This window comes from Chiloscyllium plagiosum, unplaced genomic scaffold (assembly GCF_037043375.1).
Source record: "Chiloscyllium plagiosum isolate Xiang-an unplaced genomic scaffold, Cpla_swu_hap1 HiC_scaffold_35, whole genome shotgun sequence".
Classification (NCBI taxonomy): Eukaryota; Metazoa; Chordata; class Chondrichthyes; order Orectolobiformes; family Hemiscylliidae; genus Chiloscyllium; species Chiloscyllium plagiosum.
The window spans coordinates 7,946,379-7,972,108 of NW_028270173.1; the positions used below are offsets into that span (position 1 = coordinate 7,946,379).

At 44.9% G+C, this 25,730-nt stretch overlaps 1 protein-coding gene across 4 annotated transcripts in view; it reads left to right on the top strand.

Annotated features, from left to right (window-relative positions):
* Positions 1-8,545: 8,545 nt before the first annotated feature.
* The window catches only part of LOC122541564 (nuclear factor 7, brain-like), a 36,936-nt gene continuing 19,751 nt past the window's right edge, over positions 8,546-25,730 (top strand). For 3 of the 4 annotated variants that reach the window (XM_087979198.1, XM_087979200.1, XM_087979201.1), the window contains exons 1-6: positions 8,547-11,317; positions 12,691-17,317; positions 22,105-22,762; positions 22,853-22,948; positions 23,041-23,274; positions 25,665-25,687. In XM_087979198.1, the coding sequence (XP_087835324.1) occupies positions 22,352-22,762; positions 22,853-22,948; positions 23,041-23,274; positions 25,665-25,687 (764 nt within the window). In that variant the 5' untranslated portion in view covers positions 8,547-11,317; positions 12,691-17,317; positions 22,105-22,351. Of the gene's footprint in view, positions 11,318-12,690; positions 17,318-22,104; positions 22,763-22,852; positions 22,949-23,040; positions 23,275-25,664; positions 25,688-25,730 lie in introns of all 4 variants that reach the window. The other variant, XM_087979199.1, reaches the window with a different exon arrangement.

Here is a 25,730-nt window from a genome sequence, read left to right on the forward strand (position 1 = left end):
TCACTTGCTGATCGATCCTGAGTGTGCCAATGGCAACGTAAACCATTTAAAACAGTAGCCAAGTTGGGAGCATGACCCATTTACACTGACTAGGCTGGTGTACATTCACTTGGCAAGATCAACTCCCTACAAACAAAAGGGCTGTACTCACGCCTCATGCCCTGAAAGAGGGGAATTAGGAGACCAACAGACCCTTAGGGCACATTGCCAATGGCGTGACATAATGGGCCCTTCAGCCCTTCGAGCCTCTTTCATCATTCAGTGACATCACGACTCATCAGGTTGTGGTCTCAAACTTTACTTTCCTCTGCCTCCCAGAAATCCTAAAGATCCCAATCATCTGTGCAAACCTCTGACATGCACTGTGCTCCTTCCTCACCATTCAATTTTAGGGTCTCGTGTAATTCACAATTCACATCGCTTTCTAAATATTTGAAAAGTTTAATTTGAACCGGGCAGGTCTCCGTACTATCCACAACCTTGATATTTGTCACTATCAATCATGATCATTTTTAAAAAATTTACTCAGTGAAGTGATCCTCACTGGTTGGGCCAGCAATTATTGTCCATGGGTTGGTGATAGTGAACTGCCTTCTTAAAGATATTGCAGTCTACGTAGTGTGGGTAGACCCTCAATAATGTTGTGAAGGTCACTTGACTCAACAAAACTGTAGGACTGGTGAAATATTTCCAAGTCAGGATGGCAAGTGATTGGAGGGAACTTGCATGGGGTGGTGTTCCCATGTATTGGCTGCCCTTGCCCTTCTAGATAGCAGAGATGACAGGTTTAGAAGGTGCTGAAGAAGGAATATTAATACACGTCTCTATCAGTTCAGATCATCGAGTAATGTCAGTATCAATATCAAATTGGCAACAGCGTGGCTTTTTGAATTTTCTTGGTGAGTTGCTGAGTTCTGGTGACTGACTGGGAGAGACAATCGATGACCAGATCATGGACAATATTTTTTCGGACATATTCCTCATTATCACCCTGCTTGCAGACTGAGAGCAACATCAGTAGATATCTTCATTAACTCTGAGTGACTTCATTTGCATTACTCAGGTATCTGTAAAATGGCCATCCATTTGGCCTCACAATCTCCCTCATACTTCCAGGACAGAGCAGAGCTTATGAAGAGATCTATTCATCATGACTACATTGATGCTTTCAATGTTTATACAGAAGAAAAACACACAGGGTAAGGAGCCCAGAACATTCTTTGAATTGCTGCCAAATTGGCCAATGCAATAAGGCTGCAAATCGCTGTTAACAAAGGCCAATCTTTCTTTAACAAAGCCGTCAGGCCCTGGGCCTCCCTCCATCTTGAAACAGGATTAGGTGAATTTCAACTAGATCTTTGGAAAAGTTTAAAGGTCACCCCAACAATGCTTTCAGCAGAGCACCATGGTCTTGGGTTCAAACCTCACTGCAGTTAGTCTCAGTAACAGCAACTGTGAACCTGTTGGAGGATCATAAAGACCCCTGGAGTGGGGCATGTCTATCTGGTTCAGCTAAAAGCTGACTCCAGATCCACAACAATGCAACTGACTCCTCACTGTCCTGAGAAACTGAAACAGTCGCCAATGAACACTAGTTTCGCTCAGCGATGCCTCATCCCATAAATGGTGGTGGGGGGGAAAACAAATGAAGGCAGTGCTCTTGTTAAAAACATTATTCAAAGTGGGATGGGGCCACTTTAATCAACTAAAACGCATAAATGGGTTTTATAAGTTTCGTTCCCTGAAGGGTATTATTGCAATGAAAGCCAAGACGACATCTGGTAAAGTTAAGGAAGAGCACCTTTGTGAACCACGTCTCAGAACGAGACTGATCAAAGCCATATGACCTCCCAGATTCTCCTTTTTATTTATTTTTACAAGTTCTGCATGAAACCAGTGATAAAACTCTGTCATCTGTGAAAAGCAATAGTCCTATTAAAAACAGCAAAATATGCACTGTCCCAGGGCGAACTCTGATTCTGCAGATTGTTAACTGTTGTTATGATTCCCAGATAAGGCCACAAAGTTGAAGTGTTAGTCTGGCTAAGAGCCAATAGAATTTTTTTGTTTAAGTAGACAACAAGTTCTGAGATCCTGCATATCTAGTTAAAGAAAATAGAGCTACAAGATTCTACTGTTTTGAATAAACAAACTTTATTCGATAAAGTTGGAACTTTGAAACTATCTACAATTTGTGTGCGTTTGCATGCATGGGCGATGTTACTTATCGGATTCCTGAAGAAGGGCTTATGCCCGAAACGTCGATTCTCCTGTTCCTTGGATGCTGCCTGACCTGCTGCACTTTTCCAGCAACACATTTTCAGCAATGTTACTTATCCTCAAACACCCAGAATTAACATGAGGTAAATGTGCAGCTCATCAAAACTCCTCTGACTGCATCTTCTCAACATGTGACCTCTCTCACGTCAAAGGACAATGGCAGTAAATACTTGGAAACACCACCTTCCAATTCCCCTCTGAGTCATACACCAAGAACTGCATTGGTTCAAGAGGCAGCTCACCTGTACCTTCTCTGAGGATATCCAGGATGTGCAATAAATGCTGTTCCAACCATATCCCATGAAGGATTAAAAACAAACCAGTTGAACATTCCACAGAACACGTCAAATAGTTAGTAACACTGGTGGTCATCAAATCTCGTTAAGCATTGTCTTCTTTACAAGGTATTCAATTTTGTTTACCCTTATGGACCCAGCTACAGACCAGTTTCACTTTTATATCATAGTCTGCCTCACATCCGGGGGATCAAGGCTCTTCCCCTGAGATTGTATTTCACTGGATTTCTGAGAATACACTCCAACATCTTCTCAAGGACACAACTTCTCATTGTTTTGCGCTGAGCTCAAGTATTTCTCAGCTGCACTGCGCAAATAAAACTGAAGGAAATGTGAACAGGAGTAGGCCTTTCCTGAAGAAGGGCTTATGCCCGAAACGTTGATTCTCCTGCTCCTCGGATGCTGCCTGGACTGCTGTGTTTCTCCAGCACCATATTTTTCAACTCTGGTCTCCAGGATCTGCAGTCCTCACTTTCTCCGAGGCCTTTCAGCCCTCCAGCCTGCTGTGCTGTTCTATAGGATCATGGCTGATCCAAAATCCCTGTCATCTATTTCCTGCCCTTTCCTGTAATCCTTAATTGCCCTTTTGGATGAAGAATCTATCACGGCCTTGAATACTGAGGACTCTGCCCTCAGAACTCTCTGTGGCAAAGAGTTTCAAAGACTCTCAACCTTTTGATGGATGAAATATAGCTTGTGGACTCCTATCTCCCTGGAGTAGCAATGGCTCCCAGGGCCTTCTCACCCCCCCTATACCCAACTCCCTACCCCTCAACCCCACGTCTCCACTGTCTGAAATTTATTAACTCTAACTGTCTAGCTGCCTGGAGCCATTGCTTTAGCTTTAAGCTGCAATAGCAAATGGCTTCTCCCAGTAAACACACACCCAAATAAATTAAAACCAGGGAACCTTCATAAGCTCCATCCGTCTCCATGGCAATATAGCATGCTTTGAGACAACCTTACCCTGATCTTTTGGGATTGGTATTCCTCATTCACAATTTTGTCTTTGATCTAATAAAGTAAATGGGCCCACCAACTTTTCAGAGTTCACGAATAATTTTAAGCTCATTTAGGTCTGATGGTCAAAACAGGCAATCCTATTAAACAAGGGTATTGTCTTAAAGCATAATAAGCCCAATTTTTTAAACACATTTGACTTCAACGTGCTTCAGTTGCACTTATCTCAATTCCAGAATTAATTATTAAAGCTAAATATTATTGACAATAATGCATGAACCATGCTGATATTTGCAATAGCATGCAACTCTCTCTCACAGATCCCGGCTTCAGGGGGTCTTCCCTCTGGCCTCCTGGGTCATTCTGTGAGCCACCTCCTTGTCCACACCAGAACAGGAGTGTGCAAGTGGAACAGGAACTTCAGAACAGGATTTGGCCATTCAGTCCCTCGAGCTTGTTCCACCATTCACTGAGGTCATGGCTGACCTGTGACCTAATTCCATATACCTGTCATTGATCCATACGCCTTAGTATCTTTGCTCAACAAAAAATGCATCAATCTCAGATTTAAAACTAACAACTGCTCCTGCATCCGTTGCTGTTTGTGGAAGGGAGTTCCAATCACCTCCCACCCTTTGTGTGTAGAAGTGTTTCCTACATCTCTCCTTAACAGCCTGGCCCTAATTCTCAGATGATGCCCCCGAGTTGTAGAAACACCAACCAGTGGAAGTAATTTATCTTTATTTATTAATATCCTGAAAACTTAATTCAGATCACCCCTTAACCTTCTACATTCCAGAGAAAACAGGTCTAATTTGTATAAACTCTTTTCATAACTTAACGCCTGAAGTTCAGGTATCATTCTTGTAAACCTACATTGTACTCTCCTTAAGGCCAATCTGTCTTTCCTCGGGACTCCAAGTGGGCTCACTAGGGTTTCATACAACTGCAGCAGAACATCCTCACCCTTATACTCTAGTCTTCTACAAATAAAGGCCAGCAGCATTAGTGTTCTTGGTTACCTTCTGCCCAAGTTTGTGACATTTAATGTGCTGGAAACACAAGTCTCATTTAACATAAAGCTCAAAGGTATAGGCACAGACCTCAGCCATTCAGCCCATTGAGTCTGACCTGTTTTTTGATCATGCCTGATATGTTTGTCAATCTATTCTCCTGCCTTCTCCCCACTACCTCTGATCCCTTTACTAATCAACAACATATCTATCTCTGTCTTGGAGACATTCAATGCCTTGGCCTCTACAGACTTTTGCAGCAACGAGTTCCACAGATTCCCCACCATCTGGCTAAAGAAATTCCTCCTCATCTCAGTTCTAATGCATCATCCCTTCACTCTGAGGCTGTGCCCTCGGTCCTAGTCTCTGCTAGTATGGGAAACGTCTTCTCCAAGACCATTATATCCAGACATCCAGACATTCATTATATTTCACTCCACGCCAAGGATAAAGTATCCTAATCTATCCTTTCTGGTCCCAGAGTGGATAACCTTACACTTGCTGCATTGAACTCCATCTGCCACAGTTTCGCTCATTCACTTTGTTTATCAATATCCCTTTGTAGTTTTATTTTATCATTTACACTGAATACATTGCTGCTTAACTTTATGTTGTCAGCAAATTTGGGTAAATAACTTTCTATGGCATTATCCAAGTGGTTAATAAATCGTGCGAATAATTGAGGCCCTGACACAGATCCTTGTGGGAGACCAGCAGTCACTTCCTGCCTGTTTGAGTACCTACGTATTATCCCTACTTTCTGTCGCCTCTCAGTCAGCCAGTTTCCCAGCTTTAATTTACAGACTTTCATAGGCCTCTAACCTAGTTAGCAATGTTTTCTGTGAGACTTTATGAAATGCTTTCTGGGAGTTTTTATAAACCACATTCATATATCACTAAAATGCTGTGAAAAGCTACAGTGCTATTGGAGGTGTTTCAGACCGTCTTGTCTATACCAGCATTTTGGAAGCTCTGTTCCACTCCCCTGTCCTAACCTAAGCCTTGCAATTTTCTCCCCTCTGTTTCGATTCTGTGTCTAGTTCTATTGTTAAATCTGCATTTGCTGGTCCCTGACAGACAGAACCTTCAGATCACAATGAATATCCCATGTTCTCATTCAATCTCATTTGTTTTCATATTTTCTCCATTCATAGGTCTTCCAGGCAATGGAAACAAATTCAGAGGTAAAGGGTCCGGTGTTGACTTGGTTGACAGCCACCCGAGAAGTTGAGAGGTTTTGTCCTCTGCTCCGACTCTCCTCACTGCCCCAAAAACCCTCTCCATTATCAGGTACAACCAATAGGATCTGTCCAATTCAGAGTGAACAAATTTAACGTAGTGAGCTGCAAGCAACTCGAACAAACCATTGCTGCCACACTTGGACTATCAATGTGATCAAAGCCAGTGCCTCTCCAGAGGGCACACCAAGCTGCGGGAGAAATATGGCACTAACTTGCCTTGACTGTAAATGGGAAGACGGACACATTGGCATTTATTTCTTGCACTGAATGCAAGATTAGCAAATTTAAAATGGTTGTAACAATTCATAAAATGGGCAAAAGAGTGGCAGATTAATTGGTAGGTTAACTCAGATTGCAAAAATTATAGGATACCCTTAGATTCCCAATCTCCTGGGTGACTCACAACAGGCACAAGACCTGAATATGTATTTATCTTTATTGCTGAGAACTGGTACCAGTCTCTGAATGTGTGTCCCTTCTCACAGATAAACCACATTAAGGGTTGGGCTGATGATCTAACATTGGTTACCAGTGCAACTATTTGCTCACTCAGGATTTTTCATCAAGTACTTGGCAAGTAGGATTAAAGAGAATTTCAAGGCATTTTGTACTATTTTTATTAGGGGCAAAAGCCTAGCTAGGGAAAAGGTCGGTCTACTCAGTGACAATTGAGGGAATTTATGGACCCACAGGAAGCTGAGAGGTCATTAACAAGTACTTCACATCAGTATTCACCAAGGATATGGATGAAGGTAAGATTAGGGAGGGGGTATGTTCATAGTCTAGAGCATGTCAATTTTAAAAAGGAGGAGGTGTCCAGTGTCTAGAAAAACATTAAGGTAGATAAGATTGCAGTGCCTACTGGGATCAATCCCAGGATACTGAGGGAAGCAAGGGAGGAGATGGCTGGGGTATCAACAGAGATCTTTATAATCTCTTTAGTCAAAAGCAGGGTTCGAGAAGACTGGAGACTAGCCAATGTCGTTTGTTTCTTTTAAGAAAGGCAACAAGGATAATCCAGGAAAATATAGGCCATTTAGCATCAGTGGTAGGGAAATTATTGGATAAGATTCTGAGAAACAAGATTTACTCGCATTTGGAAAAGAATAAAATTATTAGGGACAGTCAGCATGGCTTTGTCTGGGAGTGATCCTGTCTCACAAATTTCATTGGGGTTTTGAGGGAGTGACAAAGATGATTGATGAGGCTAGGTCAGTTGTCTACATGGACTTTAAGAAAGCATTTGACAAGGTCCCTCATGGTAGGCTGGTTCAGAAGATTAAGTCACATGGGATCCACAATGAACTGATAAGTTGGATAGAAAATTGGCTTGGTCATAGAAGACAGTGGATACTTATGGAAGGGTATTTTACTGATTGGAGCTTCGTGACCGGTGGTGTTCTGTAAGGATCAGTGCTGGGACCTCTGTTGTTTCTTCTATACGTATATATAAATGATTTAGATAAAAATGTTGGTGTTCTGCTGAGTAGTTTTGTAGACAACATGAAAATTACAGGAGTTGTGGATAGTAAGGAAGATTGTCAAAGGATATAGCAAGATATAGATCAGTTGGAAAGTTGGGCAGAGAAATGACAGATGGAGATTTTAATTCAGACATGTGTGAGGCGATGCATTTCGGGAGGTCAATTGCTTGAGGAAATACGGTAAAAGGGAGCATTGACATACAGTGGGATCTTGGGAAGCAAATCCATAGCTCCCTGAAAGTGGTAACTCAAGTGGATAAAGTTGTAAAGAAGGTGTACAACATATTTTTTGGATGGAGTATTGAGTATAAAAGTCATGTTGCAGCTGTATAAAACTTTAGTTAGGCCATATTTGTAGCTCTAGTCACGACACAATAACAAGGATTTGGAGGTTTTAGAGAGGGTGCAAAAGAGATTTATTGAGATGTTACCTGGATTGGAGCATATTAGCGATAAGGAGGTTAGATTGCTTTCCAAAGATAAAGGTGGGGGGGGGGGGGGGGAGGGGATGTTTAAAGGAATGTACAAGGCATGTTTTTCACACAGAAGGTGGTAGGTGCCTGGAACACACTGCCAGGGGATGTGGTAGAGGCAGGTGTTTAAGAGGCATTTAGGTAGACCCATGAACTGTCTGGGAATAGAAGGACACGGACAACAAAAAGTGCTGGAGATCACAATGGGTCAGACAGCATCCACGAAGAGAAAGCAAGTTAATGTTTCAAGTCTGGATGACTATGTCTCAGAGCTGATGTGAAGTGTGGATGGGGCAGCATTTATGCAATAGTGGGGGAGGAAGGATGTTGATTGTTCAGATTCAGTGATGGGAATGTGAGAATGGCACACCAATGTGTCTCACTGCCAGGCTGGAGAGAACAGACAGCCCCATTGGGATGGGGAGAGAGGACGCGGTGACAGAGATTATAACAACAAGCGTTAAAAGGGATGGAATGGGAGTGGGTTCACAATCTGAAGGTGTTGAACTCAATATTAAGCCCAGAAGGCCGTAAACTACAAGCTGTTTCGCACGATCAGCACAGAAACTTTCCCCTGTATACTCTGGGTCCCATCCTGAGACAGAATGCAGGAGGGACTTTGCTCTGGGTGGGCTCTGAACAGGGCTCTGCTTCCAGTGAGCAAACGGAGGAAGGGGCTGCCGTTTCGATCAGCCAATGGCATTGCGCAGCCACAGCATGACGCCCTGGCGTTGGCGAGCTGTGGAGCAGACAGAGCATCTCTGAGGGTTAACATTCTCAATGGGCGGCTGGCAGCACGTTGCAATGTCATGGTTTGCAGGAGGGGAGGAGTCGCAGAGCGCTAGGCGCCATTGCTCACGCTGCACCAGTGACTTGCCTGGGATTAATGAGCCCGAACCTTGTCCTGACTGCAGGCCGAGTGCCGAGACGCAACATTAAATATCACTTCCTCCAGCTCCGCACAGCAGCACTCGCCAAGCACAGCGATTTAACCTTGAAAAGCTCCAATAGGATCCAGTCGGAATTCAGAGAATTCACTGCACCAAAACAGCAACCGCTGCATTTGTGTAGCACCGTTAATGCGACAGAACATCCCAAAACACTCCGCAGAAGCAATTATGCAAGAGAGCATACAGAGCAAATATATACTGAGGCTGCTGGAAATCCGAAACACAACAGGAATCGCAGGGGAGACTCAGCAGGCCTGGCAGCAACTGAGGAGAGAATAATACGGTTGACTCTTCAGAGTCCAATATGAATTCTTCAGAATGACTCTTCTTCTCGACTATGATTGTTTTTTAACGCATTCTCAAATGCTGACAAGGAGCAAGTGGAACAAGTGGGGAAAGTGTGAAGAGCAAAAGACAACGTCAGTGTTGATTGTGATAAATGAGTGATTGAGATGCAAAATAGGTGTCAAGAATAGTATGAATGAAAAGAAAGGTTTGCAATTCCATCTAAGGATTTATTAGGAAAGGAAAGAGTGAGATTAGTTAGACAGGTGGGATTTCAGGAATACCTTAAGGGAGAAGAGAGAGAAGTGGGGAGGTGTAAGGAGACTCCAGTACTGGAGACCCAGGCAGCTGAAGGCAGAGCTGCTAATGGTGGAACAGTTAAAAAACAGGGATGATAATGAACCCAGAAAGAAAGGATTGCGGAAGTCCTGGAAGCTTTTGCAGGTGGAGGCAATGACAGAGATCCTGTAGCCATTCTTGAAGATTGATCACCACCACCTTCCCCAGGGCTGGCCAATAAATTCTGGACTTAGCCAGCCCTGTGGCAGCCTTAGCTGGCAATGCCCACATCCCAGAAAGAATAGTAAGAAAGAAAATGCCTAGCAACGTTCAGAAGGTGAAGAGACCATTCAGCCCATCAATTTGTAATTCTAATCCATTTACCGGCCTCTGCTCCACATCTCTTGCTCCCCAACCTCCCAAAACGAGCTATCCAATTCAGTGTTGACAGCTCTGAATCTGCTCCAAGGACAGTGGAGAAAAGATATTTTGAGATTCCCATTCCTCATTGTGTGAAAAATTGTGTTCCCAAAGGCATTAGCTCTAAGATTTAAAAACATGAGGTTAGTCACTTTGGGAAGAGGGACAGAGGTGCAGAGAATTTTTTAAATGGTAAAGGCTTGGAAAGGGTGGATGTTCAAAGGGACCTGGAGGTTGGTGTTGAAAGGTCATGGAGGGCTGATACACAGCTACAGCAAGGAATTTGGAAGGCTCGTGGACTGTTACCACAGGAGGATTCAGGTACAGGAGGAGTGAAGTCTCGCCTCACTTGTACAGGAGCTTGGTTAGACTCTACATGGAGTATTGTGTGCAGTTTTGGTCTCTTTATCTCAGGGAAGATTGTACTGCCACTGAGTAATGAACATTCACCACACTTGTCCCTGGGGGAGTGGAACTGCCTGATGAAAAGGGATTGGGAAAACTGGGTTTGTATTCTCCTGAGATTCAAAGAATGAGCAGCGAGGTGATTGAAACCTACAAAGTTAAATTGTTCTGCTTGGTGAGGATACTGAAAGGGACAGGCAGGATGGGTGCAGGTGAGGTGTTTCCCTGGTTGGGAGTATAAAACCATGGGCATAATTTACAAATAAGGAAGATGCCACTTTGGTCTGAGATGAGGCAAATTTGCTTTTACTCAGAGGGTTGTGAACCTTTCGAATTCTGTACCACAGAGGGCTGTGAAAGCTCTCTCTCTCTGAGTATGGTTAAGGCAGAGACTGATAGATTGCTGATTGCCAGTGGCATACATGTGATGGGTAAAAGGCATTGAAGTATTCAATCAGCCATGCTCATACTGGATGGCAGGACAAGCTCAATGGGCTGAATGGTCTCCTTTTTTAAACTCACTCATGGGACGTGGGTGTCACTGGCTGGGCTATAATTTATTAGGAGAAAGTGAGGTCTGCAGATGCTGGAGATCAGAGCTTAAAATGTGTTGCTGGAACAGCGCAGCAGGTCAGGCAGCATCCAGGGGACAGGAGAATCGACATTTCGGGCATAAGCCCTTCTTAGGAATCATTTATTACTTGTCCCTCATTACTCCTTGAGAAGGTGGTAGTGAGCTGCCTTCTTGAACCACTGCAGTCCATGTGCTATTAGTAAATCCCCACCCCACACCCCCAATACTGTTTAGGAGGGGGTTTCAGGGAGTGGCAGTGAAAAAATGGCATTATTTCCAAGTCAGGATGATGAGTAGTTTGGAAGGCAACTGGCAGAGGGTGGTGATACAATATATCTGCTGCCCTTGTCGCTCTAGATGGAAGTGGTCATGGGTTTGGAAGGTGCTGTCTGAGGAACTTTGGTGAATTTGTGAAGGCCCCCTTGTACATAATGCTGCTCCGGGACAGGAGTATGGTTTGTTCCTATTTTCCTATGTTCTTTCCTTGACTCCATGTCAGGTGACTTTGCACTCTGTCAGTAATTATTCTATCTTTTCTGGGGTGTCAAGTCCTCTAGGTGAGGCCTGATCAAGCTGGACTCTGTATGACTGGACCAAAAAGCCCTCAGGCCTAAGTCAGCAGAACATTCTTCTGTTTGGAGAGCAAATCACCCAAAGGTAGGTAATTTTCAGCGTATACTCCTCTCCCATTGTTGAGGATGCGTGAACTGAGGTGTGGGATCTAGAACATAGAACATTACAGTGCAGTACAGGCCCTTCGGCCCTCGATGTTGCGGCAACCTGTCATACCAATCTGAAGCCCATCGAACCTACACTATTCCATGTACGTCCATACACTTGTCCAATGATCTGGCTCAAGACTGAAAAGACCTTCATCACCATCCTTCCAGCACAAGGTGGGGCTATTGTTCTAAAGTTCTGCGATTGTCAAAATTCTTCAGGGCATTGAAAGGCCCGGGATGGCTGACAGAAAGATGGTGAGGTTAGAATTGGAATCACCAAGACACATACTGGGACTAAAACCTGTCAAAGTTGTCGGAAGGGAAGTGATGTAGGAAGAAAGAGGATATTCCAGATCACGGATTAACTGACAAAGGGGAGAGTGGTCAATGGCAGAGTGATGAAAATGTGGCATGTGTAAGAAACCAGAATTCAGTGAGCACAGATAACGTGGGGCATTGGAGAAGAGGATACAGAGATTGGGAGAAAAATATTAATAGTGATGAATTAACCAGTTGTCCAAAGAAGTCTGTCAAACATGAGTGATGGGGGATTTAAGGAGTGAACTCCACTGAGTGAGACTCTCAGAGATACTGCCACCCAAGGCCAGGATTTAATAAAAGACAAGGAGTCAATGACAGTATTTACCAGATTTAAATTGATACAGAAGGGCAAAACAGAGAATGAATAATCCAGAGCCAAATGGTGAGTCACAACATTTTTAACTTAATGTTAACTAAATTTCCTGTAAACTGCAGAGTCCTTTTCAAAACCATTTATCCGAATGTCAGGGTGCTGCTTTCTCACTCCATGGCATCTCTGTCCACTCTCCCTCCCTTTCACTCCACTCATTCTCCTCCACCATTCCCCCCGACCTTCCTCTCCTCATATTCTTTGTCCACAATCTCCCTCCTCTACACTGTTCTCTTCTTCAATCTAGCTCCTCCTCCATCCTCAGCCTCCTCATCAACCCATCCCCTCCTCCATATTCTCCAATCTACCTCCAATCCCCTCAGTTTGCTCTGACTCCACACTCCCTCTACATACCCTCTCTTCATTACTCACCTCTTCCAAGATCCACTGCTCCCCTCCCCCTATTTTCCTCTGCCCCTCCACTATCCCCTCAGTCCTCCTCTCCCCTCATCCTTTGACCCACGATTACTCTTTCCCTCTCCAACATTCCCTTTGTCGTCTTTTGCTCTGGCCTCTATCACAATCTGTTCCACTCGTTCCCCCTCTGTCATCAACATAAAATAACTCAATTTTCCAGAAAGATTTTCTGGACTCAAATTCTATTTATCTCTCCACAGATGCTGCCAGTCCAGCTGCATTCAATCTGCTGCAATCTCCAGCATTTTCGGTGACAGTACCAATGGTCCCAAGGTCTCCATTTGCCCAGGTTCAGAGAGTCCTTTGACCAGTTTAATCCCAGTTGAATAACAATGGCTGCAATACTACCACCTTCAGGCGGGGAGCGGTATTGCGGGCTACAGGCGGCGCTGTGATTGCGAAACGGCAATGTTCTCCGTGGTATAGGACTGCCACCAACTGGCATATACCGGTACTGCGGGCAAATCTCATTCAGGCAGGATCATAGCGAGTCAGTGGCTCTGCCTCAAACCTGAACTATTGCAGATGCTGGACATTAAAATAAAATGAGAGAAGGTTGTAATTGCTCAGCAGGTCAGGCAGCATCTGGGAATAGAAGATAATGTTGCAGATCTGTGACATGTGGTCACGGTCTCTGGGTCCTTACCTCCGTGGTCACGGTCTCTGGGTCCTTACCTCCGTGGTTATGGTGGGGTCTGCCTGAGGGTCGAAGTCATCACAGACCTGCATTGTTAAGGTATCTCCAATTCCTCTCAAAATGCGGACTGCTTCAGTGTGGGTCATTCCCAGCAGGCTGTGGTTATTAATCTCAAGTATCCTCAGTCCCACGAGCAGCCTGCCAAGACACTCAGACAGCCCCCGCCATAGCTATGGAGGAAAGGGCCTGGAGTCCATAACCACGGAGGTAAGGACCCAGACTCCGTAAACATGGAGTTAAGGACCCAAACTCTCCTTTATCCTCTTCCCTTCAAACTACAGCTTCTGGAGGGGTTTGTGGATCTTTGAGACCTGATGAAGGGCTTTTGCCCGAAACGTCGATTTCGCTGCTCGTTGGATGCTGCCTGAACTGCTGTGCTCTTCCAGCACCACTGATCCAGAATCTGGTTTCCAGCATCTGCAGTTTTTGTTTTTACCTCTTTGAGACCGGCTCACGTGCAATCCCGCTCCACCTATAAACAAATAATGACTATGACAGTAAAAAAGGAACTAGATTGGGGACCACGTGATTTTTGTGATACAGGCATAAGAAATTAATTGACTAAAGGATCAAGGATAGTTGAAACCACTCAAAGCCTCTGTATCTTTCCTATAGTAAGGCGACCAGAATTGGACCCAAAGTGTGGTCTCACTAGGGACTTCTAGAGCTGCAGCAAAACCTCGCAGTTCTTAAACTCGATCCCCTGTTAATGATAGCCAAAACGCCATATACTTTCTTAACAACCCTATCTACTTGGGTGGCAACTTTGAGCGATCTATATACTTGAACACCAAGATCCCTCTGTTCCTCCACACTGCCAAGAACCCTGTCTTTAATCCTACATTCAACATTTGAGTTTGACGTTCCAAAATGCATCATTTTGCATTTATCCAGGTTGAACTCCATCTGCCATTTCTCAGCCCAGCTCTGCATCCTGTTTATGTCACGCTGCAGCCTGCAATAGCCCTCAATACTATCAACGACATCTCCAACCTTTGTGTCATCTGCAAATTTACTAACCCACCCCTCAACTTCCTCAATCAAGTCATTTATATAAACTGCAAAGAGCAGAGGCCCAAAAACAGAGCCCTGCAGGACCCCACTCAACACTGTCTTCCAGGCAGAATACTTTCCATCTACAACACTCTCTGCCTTCTGTCAGCCAACCAATTCTGAATCCAGATAGCCAAATCTCCCTGTATCCCATACTTCCTGACTTTATGAATGAGCCTACCATGGGGAATCTTATCAAATGCCTTGCTGAAGTCCACATATACCACATCCACTGCTCAGCCTTTGTTAACCTGTCTTGTCACCTCCTCACAGAGCTCAATACAATTTGTGAGGCATTACCTGCCCCTCACAAAGCCATGCTGACTGCCTTTAATCACACTATGTTTTGCCAAACAGTCATAAATCCTATCCCTCAGAATTCTTTCTAAAACTCTGCTGACCACAGACGTAAGGCTGACTGGTCTGTAATTGCCAGCAATTTCCCTATTACCCTTCTTAAAAAGAGGAACAACATTCGCCTCCTTCCAATCCTCCGGTACGACTCCTGTAGAGAGTCAGGAGGTAAATATCCTCACCAGCGGCTTAGCAACCTCCTTTCTCTCTTCCCGGAGCAGCCTGGGATAAATCCGGTCTGGCCCTGGGGACTTATCAATCTTAATGTTTGCCAAAATTTCCAGCACATCAACTTCATCAATCTTGATCTGTTCAAGCCTGTTCCCCAGCTCCTCAAAGTTCTCATTCACAACAAGGTCCCTTTCCTTAGTGAAAACCAAAGCAAAAAACTCATTTAGGGCTTCCCCTATCTGCTCAGACTCCATGCACAAGTTCCCTATGCTATCCCTGATCAGCACTACCTTCTCCCTGATCATTCTCATATTCCTCATGTTTGAGTAAAACACCTTTGGGTTCTCCCTAATCCTTCTTGCCAAGCCTTTGTCGTGCCCCATTTCTGAGCTCCGTTCTAACAAGCCTGTAATCCTCTAAAGCTGTGCTAGGTCCTTGCTTCCTCCACCTTATGTAAGCTGTCTTCTTCCTTTTGACGAGAAGCTCCTCTGTTTTCGTCATCCAAGGCTCCTTAATCTCACCCTTTCTTACCTGTCTCAGAGGAACAAATTTGTGCATCACTTGCAACAACTGCTCCTTAAACAGTCTCCACAAGTCTGCTGTGCCCTTTCTGTGGGACAATTGCTCCCAGTCTGTACTTCCCAACTCCTGTCTGATAGCGTCATAATTTCCTTTTCCCCAATTAAATATCTTCCCTCGGTAACTGCTCCTTTCCCTCTCCTAGGCTATGGTAAATGTGAGATAGCTGTGATCACTATCACCAAAGTGTTCTCCCACCAAGAAATCTGACACCTGTCCTGGCTCGTTGCCAAGCACCAAATCCAAAATGGCCTCTCCCCTCCTCGGCTTGTCTACATACTGAGTAAGGAAACCCTCCTGAACACACCTGACAAAACCAGTTCCATCCAAACCATCTGCACTTAGGAGTTTCCAGTCGATATTGGGAAAGTTGAAATCACCCATAACAACAACCCTGCTACTTTTGCATTTTTCCAGAATCTGCCCACCTTTGAGATCTTCAATCTCTCTTCTGCTATTAGGTGGTCTGTAGAAAACCCCCAATGCAGTGGCTGTTCCCTTACTGTTCCTAACTTCCACCCATACTGACTCAGTAGACAAACCTTCCTCAACAACCTTCGTTTCTGTAGCTGTGATGTCCTCTCTGATTAGCAATGCTACACCCCCCTCCCCCCCCCCCCCCCGCCACCTCTTTTTCCACCCTCCCTGTTTTTTTTAAGTGTTCTAAACCCTGGAACATCAAGCAACCATTCCTGCCCCTGTGATATCCACGTCTCCGTTATGGCCACAACATCATAGCCCCAAGCACTGATCCATGCCCAAAGTTTGTCACTCTTATTTCTGACACTCCTTGCGTTAAAGCAGACACACTTTAACTGTTCCCTTTGTTTCATCGCGTGAGAAACCTTCCCAAAAGATTCACTACATCCTATCACTGTCCCATCTGCAACTGCCCCCCTCTCAGATCCACGGCTTTGATTCCCACCCCGCTGCCAAACTAGTTTCAACCCTCCTGAACCACACGAGCAAATCTCCCAGCCAGGACATTTGTGCCCCTCCAGTTCAGGTGTAACCTATCTTTCATGTACAGGTCCCTCCTTCCCCAGAAGGTATCCAAATGGTCGAGGTATCTGAAGGCCTCCCTCCTGCACCAGCCTCGCAGCCACATGTTAAGCTGCACTCGCTGACTGCTCCTCACCTCACTATCTCGTGGCACCGGTATCAAATCCAAGATCACTACTCTACTCGTCCTCTCTTCAGCTTCCAACCTAACTCTCTGTAGTCACTTTTCAGATTCTCCATCCCTTTCCTGGTTATATCATTGGTGCCAATATGTACCACGATTTCTGGCTGCTCACCCTCCCCCTTCAGAATCCTGTAAACTCGATCGGCAACATTCTGGACCCTGGCACCAGGGAGGCAAAATATCTTCCGGGAGTCCCATTCCTGAATCCGTCTAACTATTGAGTCCCCTACCACTAGCGCTTTTCTATTCTCCCCACTTCCCTTCTGAACCTCAGTGCCAGAGACCTAACACTTATGGTTTTCCCCTGGTAGGTCGTTCCCACCAGCAGTATCCAAAACGGTATACTTATTGCTGAGGGGAACGGCCCCAGGGGATCCCTGCTCTGACTGTCGATTCCCTTTCTTCCCCCTGACTGTAACCCAGCTGTCCTTATCCTGTCTCTGAGGAGTGGCCACCTCCCTGTACAGCCTCTCAAAGTCTACTGAGATTATACTGAGTTCAAGATAAAGATTATACTGAGTTCAACAAAGTCACTCCACCGGAACACCCTATCGTCGCCAGCCCAGCAATAATCTTCAAGCTCGGATGGAACAAGCTGGGGGAGGTAAAAGAACAGTGAAGATACTGTTAGATGGGGTGGCTCTAATGGAGGCACATGTGAAACCAATGAACCAATCAACTAATAGAGAATGAGACGACACAGGAAACCTTCAACAAAATCAACCCTGCCATGCCTACAGACTCCAGGAGGGCCAAAGGAGAGTAAACCTGGACCAGGTACAAAGAGGTGAGGCATCCCATTGGATTAATAGCACTCAACTGGCAATCTAACACTGACCCTAATCTGGGGATTTATTATTATTATCAGATACATTGAACAACAAAGATAGATCTTGACCGATACACAAAATAGAAAAATTCCTCACACCTTTAAGTCGATGTTGTCCCCAAAGAACATGACTCCACTTGTGAATTTGCCCCATTCCCCTTATCCCATCCCTTCTGGAACATCTTCAGCCGATTCCCTGCTCTCCTGTCCCTGAGCCCATGATATTTTGAAACATGTTGGCATTTTAATGCAAGTATAAACAGCTCAGTGTCAGAATAATTCTGGACAACTCAATTCTCTCCTCATTTCCAGATCTATTGGGGCTCCCAGAATCACAGCAGATCCTTGAGGTTCCATTGTTGTTTATTTCTCGAGACAGCGGAGATGATCAGGGTCTCTCTCTCCCTGTCTCTGTGCTGATTGGATCAGTTCCTGCGCCTTGATCACAGTTTGGTTTTTGAGCTCCTCATGTGTGGCCCTGATTGCTCAGTGGGTCAATATACCGACTGCTGCGATACTGAGCCATGCAGAGCAGAGAGGGGCCCCAGCCTGGACTGAGGGATCTGCTCTCAGGCACAACCGTGATGGGGAGACAGCAGCTGGCACAAAGTAACTGAGGGGAGGGAGATCGCGGACAGATTATTCTGTGTTACTGACAGCACAGACACTGGCCATTCAGCCCAACACATCTGTATTCATGTTTCTATTCCACAAGAGCCTCCTCCAACCTCTGCTCATTAAAACCCATCAACATCTCCCTCACGGGATTCTCCAGTTTGCCCGGAAATACATCAATGCTATTCCCCTCAATGATTCCATGTGGCAGTGAGTCCCACATTCCCACCACTCTCTGGGAAAATGCAGTGCCCATTAAAGTGAAGAAGACTGGGTGTCATGGAGAACTCATGTCCTATCAGACCCTCCCCCTGCCCCACCTCCAGGAGAAGGAGATACAATCTGAGGGAGAATTGTTGTCATGTGCCCAGTTTGAAACCCAGCAGTGAGCCTGGAGAAATGGTGGAAATGGCACTGACAAGATTCCTGCCCAAGCTGCAGCCAATTCTGGGCCTGCCCTTTTGGAAGGATGCCAAGGCCGAAGGGATGGTACAAGGGGAGATTTCCCAGAATGGGACCAGGGATGAGGCTCTTCAGTTCTGTGCAGTGACTCCCAAAGTGAGGATTGAGAGGACCCTGGTGGATTGTAAGGGAGAGGTGTGGAGGCGCTGGACAATATGTTTCAGCTTATGTTTCCCACAAAGTCAAACACAACTTGGCCATCCGTGTCTGGGGCTGCTTTGGGACTGAAGGATATGAAGGAGAGCAGCAGGCTGCCAGTCACTCCCAGGACAGTATCCCCACCCCTTCCCATCCTCTCTCCACCCACCCCCAACTCCAAACTGACCTTCCCTCCCATCCTGATGAAAGAGCAGCACTCCAAAATCTAGTGCTTCCAAGTAAACCTGTTGGGCTATAACCTGGTGTTGTATGATTTTTAACTTTGTGCACACCAGTCCAACACTGGCGCCTCCAAATCATTCCCTCCTGTCTCCTGGCTTCAGGGATTCCCTGTCGCTGCTCTAACACTGTTTATTCCTCATTGTGCTCTGGAGGCTGTCTCTGCCTCTCAGATTGGGGGGGGTGGGGGAGTTAGGGCAGCCAATAACTCCTTGAGGATTGCAGTGAATGCCCTGAGGGAATGTAGAGTCATACAGCATGGAACTGGTACATGCTGACCAGGTTTCTTAAACCGTACTCGTCCCATTTGTCTGCGTTTGGCCAATATCCCTCTAAACCTTACCTCCCCATGTAGCTGTCCAAATGTCTTTTTAATATTGTAATTGTACCTGCGTTTATCACTTCCTCTGTCAACTGTTTCCAGAAATGAACCCCCCTCTGTGAGAAAGATTTGCCCCTCGGGTCTCTTTTGAACCATTATCTTCTCATCTTAAACCAATTCTCTCTTGTTTTGGATTTCCCTCCTGTGGAGACAGACCTTGTCTCTTCACCCTATTTTATACACTACCATAAGGTCACTCCTTAGCCTCCCATGCTCCAGGAGAAAAAGCCTTAGTCTATCCAATCTCTCTGATACCAAACCTTCCGATCTTCTTGGAATTCTTTTTTGCATCATTTCCAGTTTAAGACCATCCATAAAGTCACCCCTCAGCCTCCTATATTCTGCATCGATCCAGCCTCTCCTTAAAACTCAACATTTCCAGTTTCATTTTAATTGTTTTTGCACCATTTCCAGGTTAATACCATCCTTCCTATGGCAGCCTCCAGATGTGGCCATACCAATGTCTTGTACAGCTGTGACATGACATCCTAACTCCTGTACTCAATGAATTGACCGATGAAGGCAAATATACCAAACACTGCCTTCACCATTGTCTACCTGTGACACCACTTTGAAGGAACTGTGTACCATCCCACCTCCAGCCCCCACAACCCTGCCCTCCCTGTTTAGCAACACGTCCCCAGACCCTACAATTAACTGTTTAAATCCTGCCCTGGTTTGTCTTATCAAAATGCAACACCTCACATTTATCTGAATTAAACTCCATCTGCCATTCCCCAACCCACTGCCCCAGTGATCAAGATGCCATTGTACCCTCAGATAACCTGCTTTGCTGAACCGCTGTGAACCAAAACCATAGTGTAAAAGGTTTCTTGTTCATTTATTTTATCAATTATGTAAATCTGTGTTCTGTTCTCAATATTCCCCATCAACTCTGACCAAAATCATGATTTTCAAAACCCCATCAAATCTCCTCTTTAGCTCCTCTTCTCCCAGAGAAATACTCCCAACTTCTCCAATCTCTCCATGCAGCTGAAGTTCCTTGCCCCCTTGTCTTTAGAAGTTTTCACACCACTGAGTTTACGCTAGCATGCAATTGCTGCATTCATTCTCTTTTGAATCCACGGTGTATCATTTGCAAATCTCCAGTTGTCTGTCACCACTGTTTGAAAGGATTGGAAAGTTACAGACAGTGTCTCTCCAATCTCCACCATTACTTCCCTCAACATCCTTCAACACATCAGCTTGGAACTGATGGATACGAAATCTGACTATGGTCAGCCTTCCCACTGTCTCCCATTATTAGTTTTTAATCTAATCAGCACATTATGTTTTAAAAATTTCACAAGAAATTAACCAGCATTTATTGCCCATCCCATTCCTAATTGACCTTGAACTGAGTGACTTGCTCAGCCATTTCAGACGGCAATGAAGAGCCAACCATATCGCTGTGGGTCTGGAGTCACATGGAAGGTAAGGATGGCAGATTGGTCCCCTCAAGGACATTAGTGAAGCCAGATGGGTGACCATGACTAAGACAAGCTTCATACTCCTGATTTATGACTTGAATTGATATTCTCGTGAGATTTGAACCCAGATCCCCATCAGGACATTGGTGAGACCATTTTGAGAATATTGCACTCCACTTTGGTTGCCCTGCTGTAGGAAAGATGCTGCTAAAGTTGAAATGGTTCAGAAAAGCTTCACAGGGATGTTGCTGAGAGTGGAGGTCCTGAGCCACAGAGACAGGCTGGGTCTTCCCTCCCTGGAGCAGCAGAGGCTGAGGGGCAACCCTCCAGAGGAGCACGGAGGGGGTGGATAGCCAGGGTAGGGGATTCCAAAACTAAAGGGCATAGGTGCAGGGTGAGAGGGGGAAGATTCAAAAGGGGCCTGAGGGGCAATCCCCTCATACAGAGGGTGGTGTGTGTACAGAACAAGCTGTCAAAGGATGTGGTGGAGGCTGGCACAATCATACCATTTAAAAGGCATTTGGATATGTACCTGAATAGGAAGCGTTTAGACAGACATGGCCCAAATGCTGCCAAATGGGACCAGATCAGTCCAGGATATCTGGTCAGCATGGACAAGTTATTTTCAAGCTGCATGACCCGATGAGCAGTCGGGATTACTGGTCCAGTCATAGTCCCACCATCTCCTCCTGAATTTTGCAGTAAAAATAATGGAGATGCCTATATTTCCATAAGCACTACACTCACCAGAGGGAAGTGGACAGAAAGCCGGTGTTGAAACGATAATGTGATAAAATGAATGTCATTCACATGGTTTTGCCAGGACCAAACACTTGATGGGAGGGCCAGGAGCTTAACAATACACAATGTATATTTAAAAGCTGAGAAACCACCACCAAAAATACAACATAATTTTCTTTCAGTGAGTTATGTACCAACAGAGATCAGTGGGAGAGAATGTAGGGAGAATATTTTCCGCTCAGTGTTGGGGGGTTGGGGTCTGTTACTCATTTCCTGAAAACGGAATGGGGGCAAAAACCCTCAAGGTTTAAACATACAGGGAAATGTACCCCACCTTACAGGGCCACATCCCAAAAGGGGGGAAGATGGGGTGACACTGGCACTCACTTTTCCAGTTTCTCCATCAGTGACCGGCTGAGTAGCCTCTTGCTGGGCACTTTCTCTCACATTTTCTGTAAATGCATTTTCTTTCACAACTTTCCTCCAGAATTTCATTCCCTCATTGTGTCTGTGATCTAACATTAAAACATTCCCAACGTTAGCAAGGGGTCCTGTTTTCTCCATGTATGGGGAAGTGAAGAAATGATTTCAGATTAAAACATTCTTCACCCGGTGACTGTTTCCGAAATGCTGCAATTGTAATTTCTCACTGATGTTGTAAGCTTGTTCCGGAAGCTGCCATCCTCTTCCTTTCTCTAAATGGTCAAAGGTGAGACATCGCAAAGTTTTCTCAACAGAAATCGCGTCGCTTTCAAGTGCCATTTAATTCCATCTTGGAGAAAGTTTACCCGAGGGAGCTGCTCCAGTCACATCCAGCCGACGGCGAATTAGTCCGAGACACCACGATGGAAGGTGCCGGTGGATACAGAAAGGAAGCCCTGTATGAACTATCACCATCTCGGTGCTGCCTGAGCTGAATGTGTTCAGCAGTGCAGGGACAGCAAAACTGAAAGGGGTTTGAATCAGGAAGTGCTGAGGGTGAACATGGCTTCCAGACAGCAGGTCCAGAGTTTGACCGAGGAGGTAATCTGTCCCATTTGTCAGGATTTCTTCACTGATCCGGTTTCACTGGATTGCGAACACAACTTCTGCTGCTCCTGTATCAACCAGAGTTGGGAAAAGCAAGAGATAAACTCCTGCCCGGAATGTAGACAGGAGTTTCCGGACAGAAACCTCAGAGGCAGCCAGGCCTTAGCGAATCTGGCCGAGATAGCTCGAACATTAAATGTGAACCCACAAGAGAAGGAAAGTAACCATCACTGTGAGGAACATCAGGAAGAACTGAAGCTGTTTTGCGAAACTGACAAGAAATTGATGTGTCTGGTTTGTAGAGATTCCCGGGAACACAAATCTCACAACTTCATCCCGGTTCAAGAAGCTGTTGGAATCTACAAGGTAAAAGGAAACAGATTCCATCCTCTGATTATTTCATCACATTTTCATGGTCTAACACTTTTATTTTCTGATTTTCTCTCCCAATCCCAGGATCGGGTGAAATCTTCCTTGGATTCTCTCACAGAGAAAAAATCAGCAGCTCTAGAAATGGAGCGGGAGCAGAAACAGAAGATTTCCCAAATTCAGGTAAAATCTCCCCGGGTTCAGCTTAAACATTTGATTTGTTCATTTATTTTTTTTTTTGCAGAAACATATTGTTTTTATATTTCCCCTGACAGGAGGAATACAGCAGTCTGCAAACTCACATCAAATCCGAGTTCACTAAAATGCACCAGATGCTGACTGAGAAAGAGCAGAGTTTACTCCGAGATCTCAGGGAACAAGAGGAAAACATTCTCAAAGCAATGGAGCAAAATCTTTGTGAAATTCAAAAGAATTTAAATTCTCTTCAGCAGAAACTCTCAAACTTGGAAAAACAATTGGAACAAACAGACGGAGTGATATTTCTAAAGGTGAGGGATTATGTTTCAGTTTAGTTCAGTGAAAGAGACACCCATCCTCCATCACTATCTCCCTCTGCTGCTTTCTGCAACATGAGGTTCTCCACTTTCCTAGTCAATATATTTGTCTCAATCACACTGTGTGACTGTGGGTTCCACATTCTCATCACTTTCTTGATCAAGACATTTCTCCTGAATTCCCCATGGAATTGAATTGAAATGAATTTATTGTCACGTGCACCGAGGCACAGTGAAAAGCTTTGTGTTGCAAGCAATACAGGCAGATCACAGAGTTAAGTCACATAGTAAATAATAGGCAAACAGCAACAAAAACAAAAATACAGGTACAGGCGAATGTTAAGAGTTTGTGAGTCCATTTAGTATTCTAACAACAGTAAGGGAGAAACTGTTGCAAAACCGGCTGGTGCGTGTGTTCAGGATTCTGTACCTTCTCCCCAATGGTAGAGGTTGTAGGAAAACATTGCCAGGGTGGGATGGATCTTTGAGAATGCTGGCGGCCTTTCCTTGACAGCGGGCCTGGTAGATGGATTCCATAGATGGGAGGTTGGCCTTTGTGATTATCCGGGCCAAGTTCACCACTCTCTGTAACTGTCTCCAATCTTGAATGGTACAGTTGCCATACCAGATAGTGATACATCCAGACAGAATGCTCTCCATGGCACACTTACAAAAATTGGCAAGGGTATTTGCTGTCATGCCAAATTTCCTCAGCTGCCTGAGGAAGAAGAGATGTTATTGGGCCTTTGTAACCAGTGCGTCCACTTGAAGAGTCCAAGAAAGTTTGTTGTGGATGACCACTCCCAGGAGCTTGACACTCTCCACTCGTTCCACATCTGTGCTGTTAATGTGCTGGGGAGGCATGAATAACATCCCACCGAAAGTCAATAATAAGTTCCTTGGTTTTCCGGCATTGAGAGCTAGGTTGTTCTCAGTGCATCATTTTTCTAGGTCTTCCACCTCCCATCTGTAATCTGTTTCGTCGCCATCTGAGAGTCAACTGACTGTAATGGTGTCATCATCGAACTTGTAAATGGCATTAGTCTGGTATTTGGTGACACAGTCAATATATACAGTGAGTACAGTAGGGGGCTGAGTACACACCATTGGGGGGACTCCAGTGTTGAGTGTTAGTGAGGATGAAATATTGTTCCCAATCTTCACTGATTATGACCTGTGGGTCAGGAAACTGAGGATACACTTGCAGAGAGTGGGGCTTTGGTCGAGATCACTAAGTTTAGTAAATCAGTCTCGAGGGGATAATAGTGTTGAAAGCTGAACTGTAGTCAATGAGTAGGATTCTTATGTAGCTGTTCTTGGTGTCAAGATGTTCTAGGGAGGAGTGAAGGACACTGATATGGCGTCTGACATGGATCTATTGGTCCAATAGGCAAATTGGAGTGGGTCAAGAGTAGTGTGGAGGGTGGAGTTGATTAATGACATGACCACCAAAGTTAGGGCCACTGGGTGGTAGTCATTGAGACATGCTGCATGAGCCTTCTTAGATACAGGGATGATGTTGGCCCTCTTGAAACAGGCAGGGACAGTGGCCTGCTACAGGAGAGGTTGAAGATGTCCGAGAAGATCTCTGCCAGTTGATCTGTGCATGCTTTGAGTGCAAGGCCTGGTACTCCGTCTAGTCCTATTGCTTTCATTGAATTCACAGGAAGGAAAGCTGATCTAACCTCTGATGCAGTGGCTGTTTGGATAGGTTCATTTGGACTTCTCTCCACTGAAATTTTGGTCAAAGCGAGCATGGAAGATGTTGAGACGATCTGGGAGGGATATGTCATCGTCTGCTATCTTGCACTGACTCTTTTTAGAACCTGTGATGTCAATCAGTCCTTGCCATAGTCGCCGGGTGTCAGTCTGGGTCTCTGGTTCAGATCGGTGTTGGTCCTTGGCTGGCTTAATGGCTCTGCGAAGGTCATACTTGGATTCCTTGTATTTGAGTAGGTCTCCTGAATCTGAAGGCCTCACGCCTGGTTTTTGACAGGTTCTGTATTTATTTATTGGATTTATTCGAATTATTTATAACTGGATGATGTTCACAGACTCACATGTTTAGATTCCTTAGAAGTGAAAATATCTTTACTGAATCTATGGAATCAATCCCTTTCTTTATTGTAATTTTAAATATCAAAGTCAGATTTTTATCCATTAAAATATATTAATGTTTCTTTCAATCCTTTGTAATTGTTCAAATTTTGTATTTATTCTTCTGGTCTTCAATATCCTTGGTGTCACATCCTCTTTCTATTCGATGCCTGCAACAATCAGAATTGGCAATTCTCAGCAGCTTGTAACAATGTGAGTGTTATTGCTGCTTTCTGGATGTAGACAGTCAGTCTCTGTCAACTCAGATTGTGTTTTGTTTATTTCAGGAGGAGGCATCTCGGAAGAGAAGGTAGGACATGCACTTTACTGAAACTCAGTGCAAGTTGGTGAAA